The sequence below is a fragment of the Nicotiana sylvestris genome, chromosome 5 (genome assembly GCF_000393655.2).
Source record: "Nicotiana sylvestris chromosome 5, ASM39365v2, whole genome shotgun sequence".
Classification (NCBI taxonomy): domain Eukaryota; kingdom Viridiplantae; phylum Streptophyta; class Magnoliopsida; order Solanales; family Solanaceae; genus Nicotiana; species Nicotiana sylvestris.
Window position 1 is genome coordinate 182,260,042 of NC_091061.1, and position 25,039 is coordinate 182,285,080.

General features: G+C 38.3%; 1 protein-coding gene across 1 annotated transcript; it reads right to left on the reverse strand.

Annotated features, from left to right (window-relative positions):
* Positions 1–17,912: 17,912 nt before the first annotated feature.
* On the reverse strand, positions 17,913–18,533 carry LOC138869750 (uncharacterized). The gene has a single exon (XM_070147410.1). The coding sequence runs from the start codon at positions 18,531–18,533 to the stop codon at positions 17,913–17,915; it is 621 nt and encodes a 206-aa protein (XP_070003511.1).
* Positions 18,534–25,039: the final 6,506 nt, after the last annotated feature.

Sequence of the window (25,039 nt, forward strand, 5' to 3'; positions counted from 1 at the left end):
CCAAGTTGACTCAGAAGGGTACCCCATTTGTATGGTCAGACGTGTGTGAGGAGAGCTTTCAGAAGCTCAAGACAGCTTTGACCACAACTTCAGTATTGGTATTGCCATCAGCTTCAGGTTCTTACACCATTTATTGTGATGCTTCGAGAGCCGGGATTGGCTGTGTATTGATGCAGGAGGGTAGAGTGATTACTTATGCTTCTCGTCAGTTAAAGCCTCATGAGAAGAACTACCCTGTTCACAAAATAGAGTTGGCTGCTATAGTTCATGCTTTGAAGATTTGAAGGCACTACTTATATGGCGTATCTTGTAAGGTATTCACCGATCATCGCAGTCTTCAGCATTTGTTCAAGCAAAAGGACCTTAATTTGAGGCAGCGGAGGTGGCTTGAGTTGCTTAAGGATTATGATATTACTATTCTGTATCATCCGAGAAAGGCTAATGTAGTGGCCGATGCTTTGAGACGAAAGGCAGTCAGTATGGAGAGTTTGGCGTACATTCTAGTTGGGGAGAGACCCCTTGCAGTTGATATTCAGGCGTTGGCCAATCGGTTGGTGCGGTTAGCTATTTCAGAGCCTAGTCAAGTGTTGGTGAGCGTGGTTTCTCGATCTTCTTTATTTGATAGCATCAGAGAGCGCCAGTATGATGACCCACATTTGCTTGTTCTTAGAGATCGGGTTCAGCATGGTGATGCCAGGGATGTGAACGTCGATGATGATGGTGTATTGAGGATGAGGGGACGGATTTGCGTGCCCAATGTGGATGTGCTTAGAGAATTGATTCTTGAGGAGGCCCACAATTCGCGGTATTCCATTCATCTGGGTGCCGCAAATATGTATCAGGACTTGAGACAACATTATTGGTGGAGGAGAATGAAGAAAGACCGTGGGATTTGTGGCTCGGTGTCTCAACTGTTAGCAGGTGAAATATGAGCATTAGAGACTGGGCGGTTTGCTTCAGCAGATACTTATTCCTGAGTGGAAATGGGAGAGAGTTACTATGGATTTCGTGAGTGGTCTTCCTCAGATTTTGAAGAAGTTTGATTCGATTTGGGTGATTGTAGATCGGCTGTCCAAGTCTGCGCATTTCATTCTAGTGTGTACTACATATTCTTCGGAGCGGCTGGTAGGGATTTTTATCCGTGAGATTGTCCGATTGCATGGTGTTCTAGTTTCTATTATTTTGGATAGAGGTACTGAGTTCACTTCTCAGTTTTAGAGGACTTTTCAGCAAGAGTTGGGTACTCAAGTGGAGTTGAGTTCAGCGTTTCATCCTCAAACGGACGGACAGTCTGAGCAAACTATTCAGATATTTGAGGATATGTTGCGGGCCTGTGTGATTGATTTCGGAGGTTCTTGGGATGAGTTTTTGCCACTTGCAGAGTTTGCCTACAACAACAGCTATCAGTCCAATATTCAGATGGCACCGTATGAGGCCTTGTATGTGAGGCGGTGTAGATCTCCGATTGGTTGGTTAGAGCCCGGCGAGGCTAGGTTGTTGGGGACAGATTTGGTCCAGGATGCCTTAGAGAAAGTGAAGGTGATTCAGGATAGACTTCGTATAGCTCAGTAGCGTCAGAAGAGTTATACGGACCGGAAGGTCCGAGATGTGTCTTATATGGAGGGTGAGAAGGTTTTGCTGAAGGTTTCGCCCATGAAGGGTGTTATGAGGTTTGGGAATAAAGGGAAGCTGAGTCCGCAGTTCATTGGACCTTTTGAGGGAAGTTGAGACGTCTTCTTCATTAAGTGTCGTTCATAAAAGGGCCCTCTTTTATAATTCGTGCTTATTCAAAAAAGTCACAGAGCATTAAAGCATTTTTAATGCAAAGTTAAAGGGTAAAACAAAAATCCAAACATTAATATATATATATATATATATATATATATATATATATATATATATATATATATATATATATATCAAACTTTGCAAACATAAGGCAAAGATTTGTCTTCAAACGCCTAAACAAGACAGGGGTAAACCAACCGATTATTGACGAAAGGAATATAAGCGGTGGAGTTATCATCTGAATCTCTAAGGTCTGCACTCTTTTTACCTTCGTTCGGTTTTAATCTCTATTGGATTTTTCCGGCAAGGTTTTTAATGAGGCAGAGGCAAGGATGAAAATGATAAAACCTTCCACTTTCCGGTCACATCATAGTGAGTAACCAAAAAGCGGGGGGACTATCTGTATTGGTAAAAATTAGACTTGCCATGTGGGTCTATTAAATGGCGACACATGTCAGTAAAGTTTGAAGAAAAGTGAAGAATGACATGTGAAATACCCCCGGGACCGAACATACTTGTACCGTGCATGTTAGCCTCGGAACTGATCATCATGAAATAGCCCGGATCAGGTGCGGGAGAATATCTCATAAATACAAATGAGGAAGGAATTAATTAATCCCGGATTATATGGTATTTACATAATTATACCACCAGTTACAAATAAATTATGTAACGTACAATAAATATAATAAATAATTGTAACAGTCAGAACAAGGCAATCAATTACAAGATTGACTCAACAGGCACGAGATTGACTCAACAGGCATAGGATTGACTCAACAGGCACGAGATTGACTCATTAATTACGAAATTAACTCATCAGTTACGGAATTTCAACATTTACACAGCTGTGACAAGTCTTCCAAAAGTTACGGATACATTGAGTAAATGCTCATAATGGACCCATAATTCAAGGAGACTAGTTACTTAGATTTAGCCCTATAAATAGACATACTTTTAACACCAGATGGGAAATCTAATTTTCTTCTCTACAATTCTATACATTGTAATATTCATAGCATCTTGCTCCCAAGTTAGCCATAGTTCGGCCATTCAAGCTATGTTCGGCTTATTATCCTATCAAGGATCATTCAATAAGAATTCTTTCTTCTCTGCATTATTTTTATTCTATTATCTGTCATTGAATTTAATTTCCACTTCTCTATCACGTTGTATTAACGAAATTTTATATCTTTCGGATTAGATTGGTTGCTTGTGTCCCGTCATATAAAATTATAGCTTTGACCGAAATTCCATTTTTTGGTTAAACACATTTGTGAATCATCTCCCTCCTCTCCCTCCTCTCCTGCCCTTGCCCCTGACCTTACCATTTAACACTTCAGCAAAACTCATTCCATAAACTATTTCATTTATGCTCCCATAATTACTAGGAGGCGGCCAGCTTTCATCTGATGCATTGGACGTGGATGCAGCTCTAGCATTATCAATAGTGGGAGGTGGTGTTGGCTCGACAGCACTATCAATAGCTGGATGTGGTGTTGGCTCGGCTGGAGGTGGTGTTTGTCACGACCCATTTTCTGAACAAGCCGGGACCGACACTCGATCACTAAGCATGACCGAGCGAACCATCTCTGCTTATCAAATCTATTATAATTCCAAACTTTATATGCAACAAGGCATTACTCTAACCAAATACTTTTGATTAATTTAAACATTTAAATAAATAAATTCCAAAACTTTATTTATAGTAACCAATGAAATACTGCTAAGTTATTATCAAAAACTTCTGAATCTTAACCCAACGACTATGTCTATGAAGCCTCTACTGATAAACTGACGCACTGCTCACGACATGAGATTTCCTAGCCAGTTCTCTAAATAAACAAAGAAATAGGTAAATAAAAATGACTCTAAGGAAGACTCTACGAACAAAAGCGGAGCTCACCAATATCACTGAAAGGGAAGGAAGTCCTAACTCGTAGCCTGCTCGCCTGCAAATCCGGTTCCTACGTTGTACCGCATACCAACGTAGGTTCCCAAAAGGGAACGTCAGTACCATCCATTGTACTCAGTGAGTCTCAACAACAGGGGGAGAAACCTTAATAATACATACATTATGAGAAAAGGTTCAAAATGCATGTAAAACATAAAGCTTATAAGAATAATTCTAAAATAATTGCATAATAGCAATTTATGAATATTCTAAAAGAAACTATTTTCTTTTTCTTTCTTTAAAAAAAATTGCTTCACTTTATACTTTGGGAGTTCCAACTATCCTGACTTAATTTTGTCTCAATCACCGTGTGATCGGCATGGGTTTGATCCCAACCTGATCGAATAGGCCCAATCCACGAGGTGCCACTCGCTTCATGGTTCTCAGCGCTCATGCATCATACCTTAGCATGGCCAAGTAAATTCTCAGCAACGAGACCCTTGGCTCGTGTGCTCCCTACTTTGGCACAAGTAGTTTCAGGAAGTCAACGCCTTGGTCAGGACCCTCAGCCTGGACGATGACCCCTTCTCAGAATAAAGGATACTCCCCAAAAATCTTTTCTTTCTAAAACTTCTTCTTATGACTTTTCAAGTCTAAATCTTTTCTTTATAAAACATTATGTACATGCTCGTATTGGTGTCCTTAAATGTAAAGCATGGCATAATAATGGAATAAACATATAAAAACATTTTTAAAGATTCTTTTTTCTTCATAATTTTCAACATGAAAATAACATATAAGAATAACACAAAAATCTAAAAATTTAAGCACATATAACATAATAGATCATCTAAAATTTTGCTAGAACAATTCTAAATTAATGGGTACTCACTCGCTCTAATTAAATAAAGATAAACTCTTTTAAGTAATTCACCAAACACCTTGTATGTGTGCTTTTGTGAGTTAAACCACTTTAGTAAAGGGTTGCATCAACTCATCTCAAAACTTCTCGAGCCAATACGTAGGCCCCAATCCAATTGACACCAGTCAAACAATCACTTCTACAACAATCAGTGCATTCTAATCAATTTTTAGAGTACTACACTTAAATATAAAATTTATTGATGATATAGAGGAAGAAGAGAATTAGCTATTCAATCTTACCTATTACTACTGTAGGGTAATTGACAATAGGGGATTTTACATACATGAGTTCAAGAATAAGTGAGTTATAAAGAACCCTAGGATTTTTCGCTACGATTTATGTCCGCCTCTATTCCTACACGCGCGTATGTGTTTTTTTGTGTTTTGCGCCTCTTTATTTCCTTGTTTGTTAGAAATAGGCTTCTTGCCTTTCTGAATGAGAATTACACTCATTCTTATTCCAAGGCTTTAAGCCTTTTGTTTTTTTTAATTATTTTATTTGTTTTCAACCTACTTTTTTTTCTTTTGTGACTTAACTACTAATTAATGATACCCACCTTTAATAATTAACAATATTAAAATTATTAACATTTTCATAATTGTATATCCAATTATTTAAGTGTATATATATATCGCTATAAACAAGATAAAAATAATAGTAATAATAATAATTTAGTTCTATAATTAGCGTATCTTGAAACTTTTATAAATTTAAGGAGTGTTAAAATCTTCCCTCCTAAAAACATTCATCCTCGAATGTTGCTAAGACCTTATTCGTGCGCTAACAATCATTCCTTAAGTCCTTGAACCTCTTAAATTTTCTTAGCACTACCCACTTGTCACGACCCAAAAATCCCTCTGAAGGAGTCGTGATGGCACCTAGTCTCTAAACTAGGTAAGCCTAACATTAACTGAAATAACATTGATATTTATTAATTTAAAATGAAATTTCTCTAAACAATTTACCATTCCCAAAACCCGTAGTACAAGTCACAAGCCTTTCTAAGAGTAGTTATACAAAATAAATACATCACTATTCTGAAATAAAGGGAACAAGTGGAAATAAGTACAATTGAAGGTGACTCCAAGGACTGCGAACGTTGCAACAGGTTTACCTTGGGTCTCTACCGCAATGAACAGCTACTATCGATCAAATACATGAATCTGTACACAAAAATGTACAGAAGTGTAGTATCAGCACAACCGACCCCATGTGCTGGTAAGTGCCTAGCCTAACCTCGGTGAAGTAGTGACGAGGCTAGGACCAGATTACCAAATAAACTTGTGTAATATAGCGTACAAAAATAATATGAAATAGATAACAATGATGGCAATAATGATAAACCAATGATATAATTAGCAGGCAACAAGAACACTATAAATGCTTCTTAAAAAATAATAAATACAAATGCAATTAATTAATCGAGTCGTTTAAATATAAATCTTTCGCCTATAAGTCCTTCAAGTAATAATCTCTAAGATAATATGTTTTTCAATAAATATATTTTGAATATATTTCCTTCAAATAAATATCTTTCAAATAAGCATCTTTTGAATATAATTCTTTCGAGTAAAGATCACCTTGTGACGCCTCATTTCATAATCATAAATTATATAGGCCTCAACCCACTTTCATATTTTCACGGCACCTCGTGCCCATTTTTATATCACAAACGCACGGACAACTCATGTGCTATTAAATGAAACCATAATATTTTCCCCGGCAACTCGTGCCTATATCATAATCTGCCATTAATAGAAATCATCATATTTTTCCCGGCACCTTGTGCCCACATGTCTCTATCTCATATTGCACAACAACATTCTCATGTTACTCAATTCATAGGGTCCATAACCAAATACAATAAAGATTGTTCCAAGAGCCTCATTTACTTAATATAAAGTAGAGTACAACTTCCAACCCAATTAGGAATCAACAGGAAATAAGGAAGTTATTTTTTTAGAAATAATTTGAATAAAGAAAATACCCTTTTTAATTAAAGAACAATTATTGGAATTTCAAGTATTGAAAGCTTTATATAAATGCGGTGAGGTATTGAAAATAATATGGCTTACAACACAAGGGATCACAATATAGTGAAGGTATCTAAACAGTCAATACACTTGAAATGTTAATAACAATTAAACACAATACACAGAAAGTGCACGGCATCACCCTTCGTGCTTTTACTCTCGTTCTCACCATACACGGCATCACCCTTCGTGCTTTACACTCTTCCTCACCATGAAATCAATATAATCGACACGGAATTGTACATCGTGTGGCACGGCATGCCATACGATCCCAGAATATCATATATAAGTGGATGGCGTGCCACACGATCCCATAACATCATATATAAGTGGACAGCGTGCCACAAGATCCCATAATATCATATATAAGTGGACGGCGTGCCACACGATCCCAATTCATCCTTATCACAGTGCACAATGTGTCACCGGCAACGTAGGCCAATAACCAAGTGGACGGCGTACCACACGATCCCATAATATCATATATAAGTGGATGGCGTGCCACACGATCCCAATTCATCCTTATCACAGTGCACAATATGTCACCGGCAACGGAGGCCAATAACCAAGTGGACGGCATGCCACACGATCCCATAATCTCATATATAAGTGGACGGCATGCCACACGATCCCAATTCATCTTTATCACAGTGCACAATATGTCACCGACAACGGAAGCCAATAACCAAGTGGACGGCGGGCCACTCGATCCCATAATATCATATATAGGTAGACGGCGTGCCACACGATCCCAATTCATCTTTATCACAATGCACAATATGTCACCGGCAACGTAGTTCAATAACCAAGTGGACGACATGCCACACGATCCCATAATATCATATATAAGTGGACGGCGTGCCACACGATCCCAATTCATCTTTATCACAGTGCACAATATGTCAATGGCAACGGAGGCCAATAACCAAGTGGACGGCGTGCCACACGATCCCAATTCATATCATATATAAGTAGACGGCGTGCCACACGATCCCAGAATATCATATATAAGTAGACGGTGTGCCACACGATCCCATAATATAATTCGAAACATCAGATTGTGTAAGGAAAGCCCCATTAGGGGGGAATCAACAACATATCACTCTAACCTGGCAAGGTGAAACAACATCAAAACAATAATATCCCGGCAAGGGATAAAACATCAAAACAATAACATCCCGGCAAGGGATATAACATCAAAACAACAACATCCCGGCAAGGGATACAATATCATGAATAATACTTTCACAAGTCATATTCCTCAATAGAAATTATCATATAAAGCATATACAATACGAAACAGGGTCAGATTAATCAAAGTATAAGACTCACGAGCATGCTTGACACCAACGTATAGATACTCGTCACCATGCCTATATATCGTACTCAACAAATAACACATAACAAATAGGGCACAACTCCTAATCCCTCAAGCTAAGGTTAGACCAAACACTTACCTCGCACTTCCACGGCCAACTCAAGCCTCAAACACCGTATTTTGCCATGAGTATCCAACTCCAAATGGCCCAAATCTAGTCAATTCAATTTCATGATGTAAATAACACTTCAAGTAACTGATTCTACAATTAAATTCTAAGCTAATACGCAAAATTATGTAAAATGACCAAAATGCCCCTCGGGCCCACGTCTCAGAATCGGGTAAAATTTACATCTCCAGAATCCTCATATCCTCACAAGTCTAACCATATCAAAATTACTCAAATCCGACCACAACTGGGCCTTCAAATTCTCAATTCAAGTCTATGGAAATTTTTAACCCAAAACACTAATTTGTTGATACAAACAATAATAGATTCATGTAATTTAACTAAATTCGAGTTGAAATCATTTACCCCACTCTATATGGTGATTCCCCATTCAATTCCTCACTATTCATCTTCTTCTTTCCCCAAAAATAGTATTTTCAAGACCCACCCTTAGGGTTCATACAATATCCCATTACAACTTCAAATAAAACTCATAAACATGATATCCATACTCTAATATTACATATATATGAAGCTCAAGTGAAGGGATTATCTTTTGGTGGAGGAATCTTATTTTTTTCTCTTTTTGGTGTTCCTGAAGATTCAACCCATTTCCTATGAATTTGATCAATAATAATGTTAATATTCTCACTTAGTGATGTTATATAATCATCTTTATGCCAAAATAACTTACGTTGAAGTGTATCCATGGTGGAAGAGCTCCTCCTTCTCTCTAAAATTCATTCCAAGTTGAAGAACTAACTCATTCTCTCTCTAAACCCACGTTTTCAGCTCTTTAAAAAAATTAACTCTAGTTCTGCGTAGGGGTAGGCATAAAATCCAAAAAATCGAATTTCGAACCGAACCGAATTAATTCGGTATTTCGGTTTCAGTTTTTTCGGTATTTCGGTCTAATTCGGTATTGCAATTTTGGTATTTCGGTATTTCAGTACAGTCCTCGGTATTAAAATTTTAAAATTTCGGTATACCGAAATACCGAATTTTTTAAGATATTTTTTTATTGCCCAGCCCCAGCGCCCAAGCCCAAACATTTTTTGATTTAATTCCCAGCCCAACTGCCCAAGCCCAAATATTTCGTTCTTCAACATTTTCATCTTCGCCGACATTCGAAGATGAAGTTTAACATTGCAAATCCAACAACTGGTTGCCAGAAGAAGCTTGCAGCGAATGATGCTAATGTTCTCATCTGATTGAGCTCTGACAGTTTTAACTCCAGGCCGTGTTCACCTTTTAACTCATTTCAATTTTATAATTAAAAAATTAAAAAAGATATAAATTAAAGTAGGAATTTTGCGGACAAATAATCCAATCCGGGCAGATATAAGGAAATGCCAGAATCTGATACTTTGGTCATAAGTTTATTTAGCGATTATTAAACCGAAACCGTATCGAACAAAAAATAAAAAATACCGAACCGTACCGAAATAATTTGTTACGGTATTTTGTAAACACAATTGATATACCGAATACCGAAATACCGAACCAAAATTGTTAAATACCGAACCGAAATACCGAATGCCCACTCCTAGTTCTGCGTAGCCTTCTTGCGTAGCCTACACATGAAACCTACGCAGGAGGCTTTCAATTTGGCCAGATTCTGATTTTGGCTACGCATGTTGCGTAGCCTGCTGCGTAGCCTACGCAGGTTGCATAGCCTGCTCTGCTACCTTTTAGTAAAACGGTCATAACTTTCTGTATACACCTCCAAATGACAAACGGTTTGATGTTCTGGAAACTAGACTCATAGAGATTTAATTTGATAGGTTGTACCTCACACAAATCCTTGTATATATATATATATGTAGATATGCTCATCCAAAGTGAGGTCTTGTGCGTACTCATTTGCAACTTTAGTGTATTATGAAAATTTTCAACTTGGCTTAGACTTAGGACACTCCTTAAACCCCATATCACTTATAATCTGCATCGTACACTTATTATCATATCCAATTGATATCCATCATTTTATCAGTCCTCGTTTGTATACAAAATAATACAATTAGAACACGTAAATTTTGTAATTTCGCCAAAATGTGCCGAATTGCTCTACGGACTTCTAACTCCAATTCCGATAATGTGTCTAAGTCTGAAAAAAAATCATGAGAGCTATTGGAACCATTAAAGTTCTATTCCAGAGTCGTTTGCACAAAAGTTAAACTCCGGTCAACTCTTTTCACTTAAGCTTCCAAAACAATAATATATTGTTCTTTCAATTAAGTCTTGAATAATTCGAAAACCAAAATCAATCGCACGCGAAAGTCATAATACACATTATGAAGCTTCTTGAGGTCTTAAGCCGTTGAACGGAATGCTAATTCTTAGAACGAAAAATTCGGGTCATTACATCCTCCACCTCTTAAACAAACGTTCGCCCTCGAACGTACTAAGATTATTCTGAGGTTTCCATTTTTATGTTTCTACTTTTACACATATATTCGTGGTTGATCCCATATTACCGCATTCGAAATATGTCCGACAATATCATTTCAATTGAGGCTATTTACCTTACTTATATTTGTACTTTAAGATGAAATTTCTTACAATCCAAACATTTTCAAAGTGGTCCAATTTTCACATCAATACACGGTATTAGTCTCGATTGTATATAGCAGCCCGTGCCCACTCACACATGAACCTTTAATAGAGCTTAACGGTTGTTACATCCTCCCTCACTTAGGGTCATTCATCCTCAAATAAAAAGTAGAGTCCGCTCTCGAACACATAACGTAACTTATCTTTTTCTTCGTACATCTTAACATCCCAATTTTTTTTAACTTCAAATTTTTTTTGAAATTTCGGCAGAGTCTCCCCTGTAGTTGTGACTATCCACCTGTCAGAGTAACACCAGAACAACTCATAACAACACATCCACAGCTCAACAAAATACCACAATGTATATATCGAAACACTAATCTACGCACTACAAGCATTGCTTTATCATAATGACATCTGGACATAAAACAGATCATATATATGCCCATAACCACATCTCTGGTCTTAATCGTTGTTCATCATCGATTACAAAATCGCCAATTAACTTCATCGTAACAAATTCTTGTTTCAAGCTTTCACTTTACTAACAACATAGCATGAAGACCTCATAGTTACTTACCCAAATTAACGATTCACAATTAACGTCACCTGGGCACTCAACTTGTAGGCTAAACTCAATAGTTAAAATACAAATTTGGCAAATTATGCCCAGAGATATTCATATGAGAATTTTCAAATAAGCCTCATAGGCATGACTCCCTATAAGTACTATTGTACAAATATTTTAATTTCACAAGGGAGAATTTAAACACATAAATTTTTTTTCACCACAAGGACCTTGTCCTTATATAACATCCACTGCAGCTTGTAGCTGGTTTAAATACCTCACATCATATAAAAATACGAGGATCTCGTCCTCAACTCCGTACCACAAGTAATATGTACATTGTGCCAACTGAAATTTTCCATTTCCTTTCTTTTTCTTCTAAATAAATTCCGTCAAACAAAATCACAACATATAATGAACCCTCACACCGATAGGGGACAACATTTGCAATTTAAGTAAATTTTCCTGAAATCACATCAAAATCCACATCACCACTATTTTTAGCGACTAACACATAATGATATACATAACTATCTCCATATAACTTCCCAACAGGAGTATTCGTATAAGTAAATTTTAGATTATCAATCTCACTCATGAGTAGAGCATATTAGGAGAACTTTCCTCTATACTCAAAACCGAATCAAGTTAAGGAAATTTTGACTTTATAATAATTCGAGACCGTACTTATAACGATACCTCTAGTGTAGCAGCCTCAACCATACCATAGAAAATATATCAACGGACTGGGTCTCCACCTCTAGGAGTCTCACCTCCACCTCTAATATCCTAACCCCTACCTAGGGTTGGTCATGTAAGTGGAGTAGTAACTGCAATGGGGGACGTAGCCTGAGTGCTTTGACAAAATATATCTCTCCCAAGTCTAGGATAATTTCTCAGGATGTTCCTAGTATCACCATTTTCATAACAACCCATCCGTAGTTCGAATGCTCATACTAAGTCTGTACCGGATAACTTAAAATAATCATTGTAGGAAATTCCATGCCATTGGTACATTTAAAAATGACTGCCCCACGCGAGTGTTGTGATTGACTTAAGCACTACGAGTATACTGAATATGTTTTCATGAGCCTGCTGATACTGAAATGTAGAATTATTAAGGACGCGGGAATATCTCCAGTTTCATCACCATCTCGTTCAAATCTCAACTTTTGATCATTTATAAGTTTTGGAAAAACCCTTCAATACCACATAAATACATCTTAGGCCAAAATTGGCATAACACATGACCCCGCAATCTGATCAATGGTAGTGGACTCCCCTCACTTGGTGCAAAATCATAAGACACATTCCTGATAATCCACAATACTAACCTTCACCGCTCGTACGACACTTTCATGAGACACCTAAAGCCATTTACTAGGCGCTTGTCATCCTCATGACAATTAAACTCACTTCCTCCTGTGTCTCGGTTGCTAGTCGTACCCTTCGCTAAATAGAAATCACATATGAACCACATGGTCTCTAATACCACCAACTATCTTCAGATCTACATCCACCTTATGACCATGCCATGATTACGATGATTAGGCAACTAATTAAGCCTTCTTAAGATCATACTTATCAACCAGATGTCAGAATCTGATGCACCCCCATGCACACTACTGAAAGATCTCTTTGCACTTCAATATCCTCGATTCTAAACGAAACGTGGTAACAATGGTTGAGCAACCTTGGCTCTCTTATAACCTTTTTACGGTATCACAAACCATTGGCGTAGTGCACAATTTCCATACATGAGTGGATGTAAAAGAACATAAAATATATGCTTCAAGTTGAATAAATGTCGCACGATAAGGAATGAATGAAGTGGAATTTTTTTCCTACTAGTTCTGTAGCCTCTCGAAGATAGGTACAGACGTCTCCATACCGACCCGCAAGACTCTACTAAACTTGCTTATGACTTGTAGCACCTATGAACCTAGAGCTCTGATACCAACTTGTCACGACCCAAAAATCCCTCAAAAGGAGTCGTGATGATACCTAGTCTCTAAACTAGGTAAGCCAAACATTAACTGAAATAACATTGATATTTATTAACTTAAAATGAAATTTCTCTAAACAATTTACCATTCCCAAAACCCGTAGTACAAGTCACAAGCTTTTCTAATAGTAGTTATACAAAATAAATACATCACTATTCCAAAACAAAGGGAACAAGTGGAAATAAGTACAATTAAAGGTGACTCCAAGGACTGCGAACGCTGCAGCAGGTTTACCTTGAGTCTCCACCGTAATGAACAGCTACTATCGATCAAATACCTGGATCTGTACACAAAAATGTACAGAAGTATAATATCAGCACAACCGACCCCATGTGCTGGTAAGTGCCTAGCCTAACCTCGGCGAAGTAGTGACGAGGCTAGGACCAGATTACCAAATAAACTTGTGTAATATAGCGTACAAAAATAATATGAAATAGATAACAATGATGGCAATAATGATCAACCAATGATATAATTAGCAGGCAACAAGAACACCATAAATGCTTCTCAACAAATAATAAATACAAGTGCAATTAATTAATCGAGTCGTTTAAATATAAATCTTTCACCTATAAACCCTTCAAGTAATAATCTCTAAGATAATATGTTTTTCAATAAATATATTTTGAATATATTTCCTTCAAATAAATATCTTTCAAATAAGCATCTTTTGAATATAATTCTTTCGAGTAAAGGTCACCTTGTGACGCCTCATTTCATAATCATAAATGATATAGGTCTCAGCCCACTTTCATATTTTCACGGCACCTCGTGCCCATTTTTATATCACAAACGCACGGACAACTCATGTGCTATTAAATGAAACCATAATATTTTCCTCGGCACCTCGTGCCTATATCATAATCTGTCATTAATAAAAATCATCATATTTTTCCCGACACCTTGTGCCCACATGTCTCTATCTCATATTGCACAACAACATTCTCATGTTACTCAATTCATAGGGTCCATAACCAAATACAATTAAGAATGTTCCAAGAGCCTCATTTACTTAATATAAAGTATAGTACAACTTCCAACCCAATTAGGAATCAACAGGAAATAAGGAAGTTATTTTTTTAGAAATAATTTGAATAAAGAAAATACCCTTTTTAATTAAAGAACAATTGTTGGAAATTCAAGTATTGAAAGCTTTATATAAATGCGGTGAGGTATTGAAAACAATATGGCTTACAACACAAGGGATCACAATACAAAGAAGGGATCTAAACAGTCAATACACTTGAAATGTCAATAACAATTAAACACAACAAACAGAAAGTGCACGGTATCACCCTTCTTGCTTTTACTCTCGTTCTCACCATACACGGCATCACCATTCGTGTTTTACACTCTTCCTCACCATGAAATCAATATAATCGACACGGAATTGTACATCGTGTGGCACGGCATGCCACACGATCCCAGAATATCATATATAAGTGGACGGCGTGCCACACGATCCCATAACATCATATATAAGTGGACGACGTGCCACGCGATCCCATAACATCATATATAAGTGGACGGCATGACACACGATCCCATAATATCATATATAAGTGGACGGCGTGCCACACGATCCCAATTCATCCTTATCACAATGCACAATGCACAATATGTCACCGGCAACGGAGGCCAATAACCAAGTGGACGGCGTGCCACACGATCCCATAATATCATATATAAGTGGACGACATGCCATACGATCCCAATTCATCCTTATCACAGTGCACAATATGTCACCGGCAACGGAGGCCAATAACCAAGTGGACGGCGTGCCACACGATCCCATAATATTATATATAAGTGGACGGCATGCCACACGATCCCAATTCATCTTTATCACAGTGCACAATATGTCACCGGCAACGGAGGCCAATAACCAAGTGGACGGCGTGCCACACGATCCCATAATATTATATATAAGTGGACGGCGTGCCACACGATCCCAATTCATCTTTATCACAGTGCACAATATGTCACCGGCAACGAAGGCCAATAACCAAGTGGACGGCGTGCCACACGATCCCATAATATCATATATAAGTGGATGGCGTGCCACACGATCCCAATTCATCTTTATCACAGTGCACAATATGTCACCGGCAATGGAGGCCAATAACCAAGTGGACGGCGTGCCACACGATCCCAATTCATATCATATATAAGTGGACAGCATGCCACACGATCCCAGAATATCATATATAAGTGGACGACGCGCCACACGATCCCATAATATAATTCGAAAAATCAGATTTTGTAAGGAAAGCCCCATTAGGGGGAAATCAACAATATATCACTCTAACCCAGCAAGGGGAAACAACATCAAAACAATAACATCCTGGCAAGGGATAAAACATCAAAACAATAACATCCCGGCAAGGGATACAACATCAAAACAACAACATCAATACGAAACAGAGTTAGATTAATCAAAGTATAAGACTTACGGGCATGTTTGACACCAACGTATAGATACTCATCACCATGCCTATACGTCGTACTCAACAAATAACACATAACAAATAGGGCACAACTCCTAATCCCTCAAGCTAAGGATAGACCAAACACTTACCTCGCACTTCCACGGCCAACTCAAGCCTCAAACACCACTTTTTGCCACGAGTATCCGACTCCAAATGGCCCAAATCTAGTCAATTCAATTTCATGACGTAAACAACACTTCAAGTAACTGATTCTACAATTAAATTCTAAGCTAATACGCAAAATTATGTAAAATGACCAAAATGCCCCTCGGGCCCACGTCTCAGAATCGGGTAAAATTTACATCTTCAGAATTCTCATACCCTCACAAGTCTAACCATATCAAAATTACTCAAATCCGACCACAACCGGGCCTTCAAATTCTCAATTCAAGTCTATGGAAATTTTCTACCATTTTTAACTCAAAACACTAATTTGTTGATACAAACAATAATAGATTCATGTAATTTAACTAAATTCGAGTTGAAATCATTTACCCCACTCTATATGGTGATTCCCCATTCAATTCCTCACTATTCATCTTCTTCTTTCCCCAAAAATAGCATTTTCAAGACCCACCCTTAGGGTTCATACAATATCCCATTACAACTTCAAATAAAACTCATAAATATGCTATTCATACTCCAATATTACATATATATGAAGCTCAAGTGAAGGGATTATCTTTTGGTGGAGGAATCTTATTTTTTTCTCTTTTTGGTGTTCCTGAAGATTCAACCCATTTCCTATGAATTTGATCCATAATAATGTTAATATTCTCACTTAGTGATGTTATATAATCATCTTTATGCCAAAATAACTTACCTTGAAGTGTATCCATGGTGGAAGAGCTCCTCCTTCTCTCTAAAATTCATTCTAAGTTGAAGAACTAACTCATTCTCTCTCTAAACCCACGTTTTCAGCTCTTTAAAAAAATCAACTCTAGTTCTGCGTAGCCTTCTTGCGTAGCCTACACATGAAACCCACGCAGGAGGCTTTCAATTTGGCCAGATTCTTATTTTGGCTACGCATGTTGCGTAGCCTGCTGCGTAGCCTACGCAGGTTGCATAGCCTGCTCTGCTACCTTTTAGTAAAACGGTCATAACTTTCTGTATACACCTCCAAATGACAAATGGTTTGATGTTCTGGAAACTAGACTCATAGAGATTTAATTTGATAGGTTGTACCTCAGACAAATCCTTTTATATATATATATATATACATGTAGATATGCTCATCCAAAGTGAGGTCTTGTGCGTACTCATTTGCAACTTTAGTGTATTATGAAAATTTCCAACTTGGCTTAGACTTAGGACACTCCTTAAACCCCATATCACTTATAATCTTCATCGTACACTTATTATCATATCCAATTGATATCCATCATTTTATCAGTCCTCGTTTGTATACAAAATAATACAATTAGAACACGTAAATTTTGTAATTTCGCCAAAATGTGCCGAATTGCTCTACGGACTTCTAACTCCAATTCCGATCATGTGTCTAAGTCCGAAAAAAAATCATGAGAGCTATTGGAACCATCAAAGTTCTATTCCGGGGTCGTTTGCACAAAAGTTAAACTCCGGTCAACTCTTTTCACTTAAGCTTCCAAAACAATAATATATTGTTCTTTCAATTAAGTCTTGAATAATTCGAAAACCAAAATCAATCGCACGCGAAAGTCATAATACACATTATGAAGCTTCTTGAGGTCTTAAGCCGTTGAACGGAATGCTAATTCTTTGAACGAAAAATTCGGGTCATTACACCACTCTTCCAAGGGACTCAAAAAGTTGGCTAACTCCCTAAATTTTCAAAAATTTCGGCAGAATTTCCTTTGTAAATTGGACTATCCAAAAAATATATCTGTCACAAATAGCACAACTACACCAATAACAACCAAATATACCATAACAGGCCATTCATAGGCACCATACACAGCTCATAAATTAATTACTCACACTCCGGCAAGGAGGCACCATAATAACTTACAAGAATCTAACGCACAACACTTTAGCGCAAGTAAATTACTTTAATGAATTAAATATACTATGGAATAACTAAATTACTAAAACAAATAAGTATAATTTAGGAAGGACATAAACACTTGCTAACTTGTATTTAATAAATGAAATATAAAGGTCAAGCTAAACCTAGGTTCACATACCTTGTTACTCAAATAAATAAGGATACTTCTTCCTCATATCTTCCTTGACCTCCCACGTAGCTTCTTTTGAATCATGATTACTCCACAAAACTTTTACCGATGCTATATCTTTTGTTCTCAACTTTCTTACTTGCCTATCGAGAATTTCTATAGGTACCTCTTCATAAGTCAAACCTGCTTTAATTTCTATGGTATCGGCGGGTATTATATGCGACTCATCATGAATGTACTTTCTAAGCATAGACACATGAAAGACAGGATGAACAAAGGACAACTCAATGGGTAGCGCTAGCCTATAAGCCACATTTCCTTTCTTTTCTAGAATTTCATAAGGTCCGATAAATCTAGGGCTAAGTTTCCCTTTCTTACCAAACCTCATAACTCCTTTCATCGGTAAAACTTTCAAAAACACCTTATCACCAACCATGAACTCTAACTCACGATGCCTCTTGTCAGAATAAAACTTTTGATGACTCTGAGCCGCTTTAAGTCTTTCTCTAATTAGCTGAACTTTCTCCAAGGCCTCACAAACAAACTCTGGACCAATCAACGTCACATATGCTGGTTCAAACCAACCCACTGGAAACCTACATCTTCGCCCATACAATGCCTCATAAGGAGCCATACCAATGCTATCCTGATAGGTGTTATTTTAAGCAAATTCTATAAGTGGCAAGTGATTATCCCAGTTACCTCCAAAATCTATAACACAGGCATGCAACATATCTTCGAGAGTCTGAATGGTCTTTTCTGCCTGGCCATCGGTCTGTGAATGAAAGCGGTGCTTAAATTGACCTTGGTACCTAATCTTTTCTGAAATGCTTGCCAAAAATGAGCTGTGAACTGAGGGCCTCTGTCTGATATGATTGAAACTGGAGTACCATGCAATCGGACTATTTCTTTGATGTACAACTGCGCATACTGCTCTGCAGAATCTGTTGTCTTTACTGGTAGGAAATGTGTGGACTTTGTCAGTCGGTCTACAATAACCCAAATTGAATCATGCTTACAGTATGTGCGAGGTAGACCTACTACGAAATCCATATTAATCATCTCCCACTTCCACTGTGGTATCTCTATGTCTTGAGCTAGGCCATCATGCCTCTGATACTCGGCTTTGACTTGCTGGCAATTTAAACATTTAGCCAGATGATCTGCTACTTGTTTCTTCATGCCTTTCCACCAATACAACTCTTTCAAATCTAGATAAATTTTGGTAGCACCTGGGTGGATGGAGTACCTGGAACTGTGAGCTTCCTCCATTATGGCCTTCCTAAGACCATCTACATCAGGCACACATAACCGATCATTCAACTTCAAAACTCTGTCACTTCCTAGAGTGAAAGCAGTGATTTCTTTGTTTCTGACTCCTTCTTTTAATTTCACTAAGTACGGATCTTCGTCTTGCTTAGCATTAACATGCGCAACAAGGGAGGATTGCGCTAAGGCATAAGCAGTTATATCTCCTTCTTCGGTCTCATCCAATCTAATTCATCATTTGCTAGTTTTTGAATTTCTCGACCCAAAGATCGCCTTTGGTCTGCAAGATGGGCCAAAACGCCCATTGACTTCCTACTAAGTGCATCTGCTACCACATTAGCTTTGCCCGGGTGATAAAGGATATTGATGTCATAATCTTTCAATAGCTCGAGCCACCTTCTCTGTCTCCAATTTAGTTCTTTTTGCTTGAAAATGTACTGAAGGCTTTTGTGGTCTGTAAACACTTCAGAATGCTCACCATAAAGGTAATGTCGCCATATCTTTAATGCAAAGACCACTGCTGCAAGCTCCAAGTCGTGTGTGGGGTAGTTCTTTTCATGATTCTTTAACTGCCTGGAAGCATAAGCAATAACTTTTTCATTTTGCATAAGAACACAACCAAGGCCCACTCTGGAGGCATCACAATACACTGTGAACCCACCCGAACCTGTCGGCAAGGTTAACACAGGTGTAGTGGTCAACCTCTTCTTTAACTCTTGAAAACTCTGCTCACAAGTGTCTGACCATTGGAACTTAACTGCTTTCTGAGTCAACTTAGTTAATGGAGCTGCAAGTAAGGAAAACCCCTCCACAAACCTTCTATAGTAGCCAGTTAACCCCAAGAAACTCCTAATTTCGGTTGGCGTTGTCGGCCTAGGCCAGTTCTTGATTGATTTTGTCTTCTGAGGGTCTACTTTTATTCCTTCACTAGATACCACGTGGCCTAAGAATGCCACTGACTGTAACTAGAACTCACATTTTGAAAACTTGGCATAAAGCTCATTTTCCTTCAAGGTCTACAAGGCTATTCTGAGGTGTTCTGCATGATCTTCCTTGCTCTTAGGGTACACCAAAACATCATCTATAAACACAATAATAAAGGTATCTAGGAATGGCTTGAAAACTCTGTTCATGAGGTCCATGAATGCGGCTGGAGCACTTGTCAACCCGAAGGACATCACTAGAAATTCATAGTGCCCGTAGCGAGTTCTAAAGGCTGTTTTAGATATATCCTCTTTTCTGATTCTCAACTGATGGTACCCCGACCTCAAGTCTATTTTTGAAAAGTACTTTGCACCTTGAAGTTGATCAAATAAATCATCAATTCTTGGTAGTGGGTACTTGTTATTAATGGTAACTTTATTCAGCTGCCGATAGTCGACACACATCCTGAGAGACCCATCTTTCTTCTTGACAAACAGGACCGGAGCACCCCACGGTGAAACACTCAGTCTGATGAAGCCCTTGTCAAGAAGGTCTTTCAACTGTTCTCTCAACTCATTAAGTTATGCTGGAGCCATCCTATAAGGAGGTATAGATATGGGCTGAGTGTCTTGCATGAGGTCAATGCTGAAGTCTATGATTCTTTCGGGAGGAAGTCCGGGAAGGTCATCTGGGAAAACTTTTGGAAATTCTTTAACAACTGGCACTGACTGAAGAGCTGGTGGTTCTGATTCTGGATTAATGATGTTGGCCAAATAGGCGAGACACCCCTTACCGATCATTTGTTGTGCCTTAAGGTAAGAAATAAACTTACCTACAAGCGATGCCGAACTACCCTTCCACTCTAAGACTTCTTCATTTGGAAATTGGAACCTGACTATCTTGGCATGACAATCTAACATGGCATAGTAGAAAGACAACCAATCCATACCCATGATCACTCGAAATCCACCATTTCTAATTCTATGAGATTGGCCTTGGTGTTGCGACCTTGGACTGAAACTATACAACTTCTATAGACTCTTGTGACTTTCACTGACTCGCCAACTGGAGTAGATACTAGGAATAGATCACTACGTTGTTCAGGTTCTAGACCGAGGTTAATTGCAAAGTATGGAGTCACATATGAAAACGTTGAACCTGGATCCATTATGGCATAAGCATTATGTGAGCAGACTAAAAGTATACCTGTAATAACTTCTGCAGATGCCTCTGCACTCTGACGATCAAGTGTAGCAAACAAACGGGGTTGTCCCCCTCCCTAGGTAACTCGATCGGCATCTCTATTTTCCCCCTGCCCGGCCTAATTATGAGAACCACGAGCCTGAGGTGGTACAACTGTGGTAGCTGAGGAACTAGAAGGACGAGTTGATCCACCACTGAAATTACGTCGCAACTTTGGGCAGTTGGTCTTTATATGACCAATGTCTCTGATGAGTGGTGATTTTACCACTCATTCTAGCCTTTTTTCCTTAACTTTTATGTCCTTTTAATTATACAATGAGGTTGTTTATGGTGGTTATTGTTAGATTTTCAGGTAAATGATGCTACGAAGTGGTTTGAATCGAATGGAAGTGGAATTGAGCAAAAAGAAGATGAAACCATGCAAAACCTCCAGTGATTTCCGCTTCTGAGGAAGATTGGACGCAGAAGCGACGTCCGCTTCTGCGGATTTTCGATCGCTTATACGGATTTGGGGGAATAGGCTACAACCACTTCTGCGGTTGAAATTTCGCTTCTACGGAACCGCAGAAGCGGTTGATTTTCCGCTTTTGCGATCACTGACAGCATGGAGGATCTCCACTTTTGCGATGGCTTTTCCGCTTTTGCGGAACCACATCTGCGGTTACTTTTACGCAGATGCGGAAATAGTGCATCAGGCCTGGGCAAAATTGGCATTTCACATTTTCTCACCCAAAATGAGTTTTATACTCGTCCAAGCAGATATTTTGGGGATCTTTTGCTTATTTTCAGTCCATAGAGACTAGAGAGAACAAGTTTGAAGCTAGGGTTTTGCACAAGCACACTTGGGTCTTGAAGATTAAGGCTTGTGGTTAAGATTTTCTTACTCATTTATGTTTATTTCTTCATTTCCTTGCTTTGTATTATTTATCTAAGTGTGTAGTATTTTATCCAATACTTAAATCTTGTTTATGGGAATATTCATAATTAAAGTGTGGATTTTATACCTTGTTGTGCTTATGTATTGAATGATTTTTCTATATTTATTAAGTGAGTTGTTGTTACTTTAATTATTCTTGTTCTTTAATGTTTCCAAAGGGATTAGCTAACCCTAGGACTCGCCCATTAACTCTGAATTGATTTTGGGAAAAATAGTTTGGGGTTGAGAAAGATTAATTAACAAGAACTTGAGGCGTTAACCCTCATTTTATAGATTCTACATAGGGATAGGATTGAACTACTTGTAGCCTTTTAGGTGTGCTTAATCTTCTAATTGTGATTAGGTATAATTCAATTAGGAAGTCTTGTTAGTCTTCGGAAGAAGCTAATTAAGAATTATTATCCGTGGCTAATTAACATAAACTCGCTCATATTTATAAAATCGTGAAATACATTGGATCGTTACTTGAGTGTAATTCCCGATGCTTTCATACTTATAGCCATTGATCATTTTACTTGCTTTATAGGTTCGTTTACATTTCCGCATTTTAGATATAAAAACAATTTTCAACCAAAATTCTTAGTGTTTGGCACTGCGCGACTAGCGATTATTTTCTTACATTCCTAATCGCCTACACATGTTCTCTGTGGGATTCGACCCTGACTCATAGTTGGGTAAATTATATTGCATGCGACCGTGTCTATTGCTTTTTAGCGGTGGATTTGGACGTCATCAAAATTGGCGCCGTTGCCGGGGAGCAATTTGGCGTAATTTAGGTTGTTTGAGAAGTAAGCGAAAGTGTTTTGGTCCAAACTTGTGAATATTTGTGTAATTATTTTTCTTACCTTGGGTCTACTTTTATTGTTTGTTTCTTGTTTAATTTCTTATTTTTGAAAAATGGCATCATATAATGATAATTGGTTGGATGGTAGTTGTTCATACTTTGATGACTCGTGTCCTTATTGTGGAGGACCACACTCGTGGCAAAATTGTTTAAATTCTCCCGGGGGTGGATTGTGCGCACAATCTCATCCCCATGGTTGGAGTATTTGTGATAAGTGTGGTTGCCAAAATGGTCATTGGGTTTATTATGCATATTTGTCCTTCCCTTCCCCAAGCCCCCACTATGATGAAGTTGCTTTTTGTGATGAGAACTATAGGGCTAGGGAAATGGAAGAAGTTGAGCATGGCCAAAATGGAGAGTTCAAGCTCATGTTGGAGTGTTTACTTGAAGAAGGAAACAAGGAGCAAAATGCCTTGGAACATCTTTTGGAGACTAGTCTCCAAAATGATTTAGCACTTCAACGATTGCACTCACAAATGGATGAAATGATCGAAGCCTCAAGGGTTCAAAGAGCCTTGGAAGTGAATGAAAACCAAAATCCTTCCATGGAGATTGAAAATGAAAATCCTTTCTTGGCACTTGATCAAAACCAAGGAGAACTCCCAAATGCTCAAAATGAGAAAATAATGCTCATGTTGGAGGTCATTCTTGAAAATGAGGAGAAGCACAACTTTGCACTCGAGGACTTGAAACAAGGCTTGAATTACAATGATGAATATATCCGCACTTTGGAAAATCAAATGCAAACTTTGGTTGAGGCTCACTATGCCCAACAACTTGAGTGTGTGGAAGAAAGCCAAGAAGAGTCCAATTCCGAGGAAGAAAGTGAGCTTTACTTTGAGGAATTAAGAATTGAACATCCGCCAACCGACCCGATGAGTATTAGTGATGCCGAGAAAAATATGGAATTAGAGTCAACCGGTGTAAATGCAAATGTGGTTGATGTTGACTCTAATCCGGGGGAAAAGGAGGATGTCAAGATAAAAAAATTGCAAAGTGAAGGCTTGAAGTCACATTCCAAGCATTTTTCAACGTTGGAATTGGGTGGTGACACGGAAGTTGAACCACATGAATCAATGAAGGACTGCGAGGAGGAAAAACTCATGCCCTACATTTTACAGTTTGAAGAAGCAAGAAAACAAAATGACATTCCTCACTTGAGAGCCAAGAAGTGCAAAATGAAGATTTTAAGCATTGGCTCGATCGTCGACTTACCACCCCCCATTGCTCGTGGTCACTAGCTTAATTTCAAGCTAGGTGCCCAATTCATATCATCCAAGTGGCGAAAAAAGTGGTAAAGTTGTTTGCGTCGTGCCACGACGTTAAATGCGGCACTTGGTGGGAGGCAACTCATCGTTTTTCAAAATTTTTCATCATTTTCGAAATTTTATTTTTTAGAATATCTTAGAATATTATTTTTGACTAATCTGCCAAGTTTTAGATTTTTTGGAGTTGATTTGCACGTGTCGAAGTGGTCCGGATGGCAAAAACCAGTAGCTGCAAATACTGTTCACGAAATCTCTGCTAAAACCGCATATGCGACTTTTTGACCGCATCAGCGGTCTCTCAGAAGCGACAAGCCCAACCGCAAAAGCGACTGTTAACACAGAAGCGGTCCCAAAACCGCTGACGCAGCACCGCAGAAGCGGCTTCACTTCCGCAAAAGCGGAAGTCGATCAGGTTTTAAAATTCATTAAAGATTTTTGAACGTTCATTTGCTCAAAACCAACAATACTGCGTCTCCCTGCCCTAACTCCCCAAGAACGAATATTTCTCCAAAAATTCATCAAGCTTAAATGATATTTGTGGATTATGCACACATGGCAGCTAAAAGTCAAGTAGTTTATTGGGAGTATAGAATATATATATATGTTTGGTTATACATGCGAGAAGTCTAGAAATGGAAATGGGATAGGGCAGGGCAGGGCAGCACGAAGTGCTAGTAAGGCAGTAGGGACGGAGC

What these genes read in the sequence shown, in the direction of transcription:
- LOC138869750 (XM_070147410.1), bottom strand. Translation starts at nt 18,533, where the DNA reads ATGGCTCCTTATGAGGCATTGTATGGGCGAAGATGTAGGTTTCCAGTG.